Source organism: Poecilia latipinna, unplaced genomic scaffold, assembly GCF_001443285.1.
Source record: "Poecilia latipinna isolate Pla-1442-1.1 unplaced genomic scaffold, P_latipinna-1.0 Scaffold2060, whole genome shotgun sequence".
NCBI lineage: Eukaryota > Metazoa > Chordata > Actinopteri > Cyprinodontiformes > Poeciliidae > Poecilia > Poecilia latipinna.
Window position 1 is genome coordinate 37,173 of NW_015114676.1, and position 7,099 is coordinate 44,271.

General features: G+C 38.0%; 1 protein-coding gene across 1 annotated transcript in view; it reads right to left on the bottom strand.

The window, feature by feature from the left end:
* The window catches only part of vwa1 (von Willebrand factor A domain containing 1), a 14,051-nt gene extending 13,103 nt beyond the window's left edge, over nucleotides 1-948 (bottom strand). Inside the window, exon 1 of the mRNA XM_015016771.1 lies at nucleotides 566-948. Coding sequence (XP_014872257.1) covers nucleotides 566-641 — 76 coding nt within the window. The 5' untranslated portion in view covers nucleotides 642-948. The remainder of the gene's footprint in view (nucleotides 1-565) is intronic.
* Between the last annotated feature and the right edge of the window lie 6,151 nt (nucleotides 949-7,099).

Sequence of the window (7,099 nt, forward strand, 5' to 3'; positions counted from 1 at the left end):
CGGCACACTAGTGTGCCGCGGAACAGTGGTTGAAAAACACTGCTCTAGGGGAACCACAATTATTTTCACTCCTGAGATGTGTATGTCTGATGTCCTGGGGCCCCGGAGGCCATCCACTGCATGCCTCAGTGGTCCCTGGATGCCCTCTGGTTTGGGAACCCCCTCCTGCCTGAGGCAGTGGGATTTCATCAACTCTCAATCTTGTACCTGGAGCCATGCCATGTCAGTGAGAACAGTGGAGTAATATCAACCCCACCCTGATCCACAGAGCAGACAGAGTCTCCATTTAGTGGAGCGCTTTACTTCCTAATGGCAGGAGTCACAGACATGATTGTGTCATTAATGCATTTAAACTTAATTTATGTTCACTGACTAAAAGTTACAAATCACTGATCACTTTATTTTAAGTTAAATAAAGTGAAATCTAAGTATTCAGCTAAGTCTATTTATTTGTATTTTTTACTTGTTCAGTTATAATAAAGTCAACATTATAAACGAGAACAATGATATATATATATATATTTTTTTTTTTAAAAGAATCAAACTTGGGTTTCAGTTTCGTTACCTCCTTCAGGTGCGGAGTTTTGCGAACACACCATCATCATCATCATCATCATCCATGTTAACATGTGGCTGTCCATCACAACGGCCGTGAATCGGTTCCCCTCGAGCAGAATATATCACAGATCTTATATCTTCCAGGCTCAACCATACATTGGCCGCAACCCGGAGGCGCAAACTTCCCTGTCAGTAAATCACCTCCAGGCGCATAATTTACGGCAGTCACATCCAGCGCGCCTTTACTTTTTCTTCTTATCGGTCCTCTTCGCTGCGCATGCTCAGCTAAGCTCCGGAGGTGAAATTAAAAAACTGAAGGCAAAATTTCAGACTATACGTGTGCGCAAAAAGTTTGGATCCAAATGCCCGTCTCTCTCTCCCTCCCTCTTTCTTACTGAAGACACAGCTGTATAGCGAGAAGAGGTAAGCACGAGCTCCCCGGAAAGAACTTTCAAAATAAAATATATACAGAACGTCCTCTTTCAAATTGGTCCAACGAATGTATGTTTTGTAGTCTAAATATTGTTACTTACAATCACACTGACTGTGAAACAACAACAACAACAACAAGAAAGAGATCAGGTTAAAGTAATTTTCACTAACATGTTTCTTTTGAGTGAAAGTAATATTAACTTTTTTGGGTTCAGCTGGATTCCTGACTTAAATCTGATAGAGACTCTATCAATGAATCAATCAATTCAAGGTGGCAGCATGTTGGAGCAGCTCTGTTCATTTTGTTCTGATTTTTTTAAAAGCTTTATTCCCTTATTTCTAGCAGAAACAATAGTTTTTTGAACAATTATTCTCTGATTTTGGATGCTGTGCAGATGGAAAGATTTTTTCTGATACCTTTTTTACTTTTGGCCATTTGTTAGGATGCATTACCATAGCAACAAGGTGGTTTGTAACAGGGAGCAGCTGATTAACATCACAAAAGCTCAAATAATACCTCACCTGCATCCATAAAGCCCAAGTGAGTTCTAATCTCAATGTGACCTGGACGCTGTGGAACCTCTGGAGATTATTGTGCAAAGAATATTCCTTATAAAATTAATTCAGAGCATTATCTTCATCAGACTACGATACAACACCAGCGTCTCCAGTCAGAGATTTTTCAGATTTACAATAATCCAGGATATTATCCCTGCCCACAGCAGGACAACATATAAATTATTGTCAACATGACAATAAAATCTAAATAATTACAGACCATGTTTCTCCACAATTATGAAACTTTTGATGTTTTTGTATACTTAATGAGATACCTGTCTCATTTACTGTTAGAAGCAACTCATTGGCTGAATGACAAAATTGTAAATCTGGAGAAAACCTGCTCGAGATGCAAATAATTAAAATTGTGGATAAAATTTGAAGCATTAATGTTTAATCATGTAAAACAATAATAACAATGTCCATTAGTTTTATATAGTAATAGACTTATTCTAGTAACTTCTATCAGTAATAATTGCTCAATGTGTGAAAGTTGAACATAGTTAGTTAACTTAGCATGCAGAAAGCTAATGCTAACTTAAATTAATCCATTTGTTTTCTAGTGTGAACTAAAGCCACAAATGCAACCTATACTGACTTCGCCTTTATTATTAGAACCGTTTTATCACCTTATCCTTTTATTGTTTCATTCTGTGGAAGAGATTCAGTAAAGTTTGATCAGATGGTTCAGAGTTCAAAACTTTGGTCTGAGAAAAGTAAGGAGGATCCTTCTGATATGTTCTCCAATTTAAAAAAAAAGTACAATTCAGTCACAAATTATGACCCAGTGCTTTGTTAATACTGTCCAAAGTGTTAAAAATAAGAGGAAAAAAAGCTTCTAATAAGGCTTTGTAAAGTTTGTTAAGCTGAGACAAATTTGTGTGCAACCACTGAAATGTCTGGTCAAAGGCTCCTTTTATTTTGAAAGTTGGGTTGATTTAACTTCCTGTTAGTCTCTTGTCCTTGACAAAACATGTTAGCCTGAGGAGCTTCTCCCTCCTCCTCCCGTTTTCCCAGTTTCCCCAGTAACCCAGAACAGTAAATAGGTTCACCAACCAGGAGTCAATCTGAACTAGAATTATTTTCACTCCTCAACACTCAGTTAGCAGCCTCTAAAAATGTAGAGAGGCACAGAAAACATGAAAGAATGCAAAGCTGCCTTTAAAAGCCTTTAAAGATGAAGGGTTTATTAAGCAGTAAGCTCCTAATAAAGTGATTTGTTGTCATAAACTCTCCACATAGCCAAGGCCAAGCTAGCATTCACTTTACAGCCATACACAAATAGCACACAGATTTGGTATTTTCATTATGTTTATTTATTTATTTATTTTTTGCTTTTATAACTATAACATCACATAAATACAAAGAGTCAATATTTATAGTGTTAATCCTTCCTTTTCATGTCTGCAACAATTCAGTCTAACATGCTGCAGGGTGGAGCATGTATCATATATCGTTTATAGTTTATTGTGAAAATTTTCAGTTATTTTCAAAACAACTCTGACAGTATTACTATTATTTTTACTATTTTTCCACTGTTTGTTCCACAAGATCATCAATATATAAAAGTACAATTGAACATATGATTAAAGGTAGTTTAGTGACATGAATCACACTTAAGTAGCTGGCATCCTGGAGAAGCCTGTTATAAAAGAGAATGTTATTAAAGAATAATATTTGTGTTGTGCAGTCATAACGATACAGATACTTAAATAAGTAATTCATCTTTTTAACCATGATCTTTATTATTACCACAATATTACCACAAAATATCACAATGAAATCCTAAGTTCACATTGCCCATCACTATCTGCGGACACAAACTTCTAAATTCAGTTGCAGACTACTGGTGGCTGGTTCTCATATTATTGGTGTTTTTCAGAAAACACTGATAATCCTCAGTCAGATCAGGATCTGAGACATTTCTTGGCCAGAAGTCAAATAAGTTTTGATGTTCCTATCTTTTAGCCACTTCATTTTAATTTTTTTATTATGACATGTTGCTCTACCATGCTGGAAACCACATTACAAACAAACTGCACAGATTTCTGAAAGAAGTTGCTCTTTGTGCTGGTTTTGATCCCCTTCTTTAATCATGGGAGAATTCTTGGGCAGAATTATGAGGAAACCCAAATTCCTGGATGAGAAACAATCCCGGAAAGGCAATCCAAATTGGATTGGATCATCATTGGCATGACACAGGAAAGCTCTCAGATTTCTTTTACCAGGCAAATGATTTTCCTGCTTCTGAGACAACAGAAAGGAGGAAACAGTACGATGGGAGAAAATGACTTTGCACTACACTAATCCCGTCAGTCCTTCTACCTAAAGCAGGATTTTCATTTGTGGTTGATGTTTTCCTCAATGTTTTTCTTGGTCTCCCCTGAGTACAGATGCACTTATGTGCTGCCAGTGTGGAGAAAGCTCTGCGATGGTGGGAACCTGAATGCTAGACACATTCGTTAAGAAGAAAAACAAGTCCAGCATGCTTGCTGGACATGCTCTGAATTATTTTTACCTGGAACTGAAACTCTCATCTTCTTCGCTCTGTAGTCCCAAAACCTGTTGCATCCATTACCCAATTTTCTTTTCAAACATGCAAGGCAATGTTAGTGCAAAGCAGTAGTGAGTGTGCACTTTTCTCCTGAGGTAACAGAAACAGGAATAGTTTCAGTCCGCTAATTAGCCTGAAGAAGTGATTTCAGCCGGACACATTCATCATTTTTACCTGTTATTTTCTTTCTATCTAGATTAAGTTTTATTGTCATTATGGGCTAAGGAGAAAATGTGAAAATAGGCTTCTTTGTTTCATATGCATCTAATCACTCTGCTCTATAATCTAAAACAAAAGTTGAACAAAACAAAGCCATAAGGTTAGCAAACACAACATTACATTGTCATCGCAAAAGGTTTAGGCTAAACACTCATCATGTTAGAAGCAAACAAAAACCACAAAGATTTATGAAGTTTCAACACTTGAGAGAGAAAGTCTGCAAAGCAGCATACTGTTCATTTGGACAGAAAGGCGCACACACACACACACACACGCACGCACGCGCGCGCACGCACGCACGCACATACATTTTTTCAACCACTTGCAGAAAACATAACGATGCATTCAGTTGGGATGATTCAACATGGAAAGCGATGTGCGTGTGCGTGTGTGGAGGTTGGATGCAAACAAAATGTTGGTGGGAAGAGATAAATAGTTGGGAGAGGATGAAGGAATCCATGTGGGATATGTAAAAGTCTGGGCTCCTCTTATCCAAATACTTCCATTATTCCTGCGAGACGTTGACAGTAAACACACCCTCCAAACAGAAGAGTGCACTCGGTGATTTGGGAGCTTTGTCTGAGTTTTATTCTAATCGTCTGCTGCGGGATACCACAGGAGACAAGTACAAGCATGCAATTATAATTGTTGGTGGTGACTCACCTTTTGTTCAGTGTTTGTACTTACAAAAGAGAGATTTAGTCACCCATGAAAATGTATGCCTGTGAGCAATCACTGAAAGTTTTAGTTTAGTGCTATGCTGCTAAAATTGAGTCCTCCCAGAATGTCACACTCCACTAGAATCCATTCACACCCTGCTGTCACTGGACATGCAGCATCTATTATTCTGTGGCTTGTTTGTTTTTCTGCATGTCCTCTTTAGATGAACAAACTTTTCATATGCTTTATTTTTCACTGTATTCCTGATGAGGGGAGTTCTCTTGTTGGTTTTTGGCAGTCTGTAGACAGAAAGGCCCAGAGTTCAGCCCATATGAACAACAAAAACAGCTCAGTATGCTCAGTGCCTCGCTTAATTATTCATGCAATTATGTCACATTTTTCACCTTAAAAATAAACTTTAGTGTTTGTTACAGGGATGTTATGTGACACAACAACACAGCATAGTGCATAATCATGAAGTGGAAGGAAAAGACTACACTGTTTTTACAATTAGAAATGAAAATGTATCATTTATCTCCTTCAGTCTGACACCCCTAAACTGGTAAGCTCAGTACCAACCAGAGGTGGGCGGATCTGTCCAAAATATCACCACCAAGTTGGTATCAGTATTGGATTAATATCACCAATAAGATCGATACTTTTAGTTTCGATACTTTAGTTTAAGATTTCATCTTGAAATTTTATTTGATTTTGTACTGCAGTTTCTCAACTCTACCAACAAAAGAATTTTGCCTTGACACACAAAATTTTTCACCTTCTTTTTATAAAAAAGCAAACAAAAAAACTGTGAAAACTATTTTGCTGATAAGCAGAAAAATGGATCTTGCTAGCTCAACAACTATTCACAACTCTGCGTCAGTCTATCATAAAATCCTACTGGAATATACCGAGGTTAGTGATTGCTTGCGTGACAAAATGTGGAAAGGTTGGAGGTGTGATGACTTTCACAAGGCACACCTTGAGCTCTGTGTTCCTCCCTGCCAGGCGTCACATTAGCTGTGAAACGACTGACTGGCAACAAGTAGCTGAACTGCAGCTCTTAATGTTATCATTTGACACAGCGCTGAAATCCACAGACATTTCCAGCTGTTTCCACCAGGCACAGCCTCATGTCAGCAACTTGTCTCCACTGTCACAAAAATGAGAGACATTATATAACTGAGCAGTGACCTGCAGCAGCGCCTTTCGGCTGGGGCTCTGGAGAATGATGGAAACTAAAACTCTTACAAGAATGGAAAAAGAAAGCTAAGAGGGCAAAATAGAAGAGTTTACAAGATTTTATTCATCCTAACATTGGGGATGAGATAACACAGATAGTGAAAAATAAAACACACCCTGTGGATGAGTTAAAGCATGAAACAGCCTTTGTAAGCAGCTAAATTTATGGCCTGTTATACAAGCTCTTGTAACTTCGGCCCATAATAGCAGCGCAGTTGTAATTACCTATTTAAACTTTGGCTGCACAGTGGAATGCCACTGCTGGTAGTTAAGTGAATTCCTCAGCCTTATATTTGCCAGCGTTTCACTCCTTTCTGCCAGCCTGTGGGATTTAAGGACGTTTGTTTGTGCTGATTTGAGAAAGAACAGAACAAAGACATAAAGGGCCTTGAAGTTGGTCTACACTTAGTCATATCACAACCACAAACTTCACTTATGGTACATCAACAGAAAAAAAATGATCAAAAACTGTCTACAGGATAACTATTTATAAGAAGGTGTGACAAGATGAAAGTCATAGTTGAAGAAAGGACATAAATAATCCCATATGTAGTTTGACACAAGCCATGAAAGCTGGTTAATTTTATTTGGTTAGTGTCATTCATACACAGAGTAAAATGAAATGCTTTAGAGGAAAACAAAGAAAATCACATTCAAAGGAAAACAGCAAACATGTAGGAAAAGCTGCTCTTGTCAGATGAGACCATTATCCTACTTCCTCTCCCTGATCAAAAACCATATTCATCCTGAACACCACATTCCCATGCTAGCGGCAGTATTATGCTGTAGGGAAACATTTCTTCAGAAAGCTGGTGGACTTTTCAATGGCCCTACACATCCAGCCCAGCATTAATGGGATGGTTTGGATTACAGGAAATC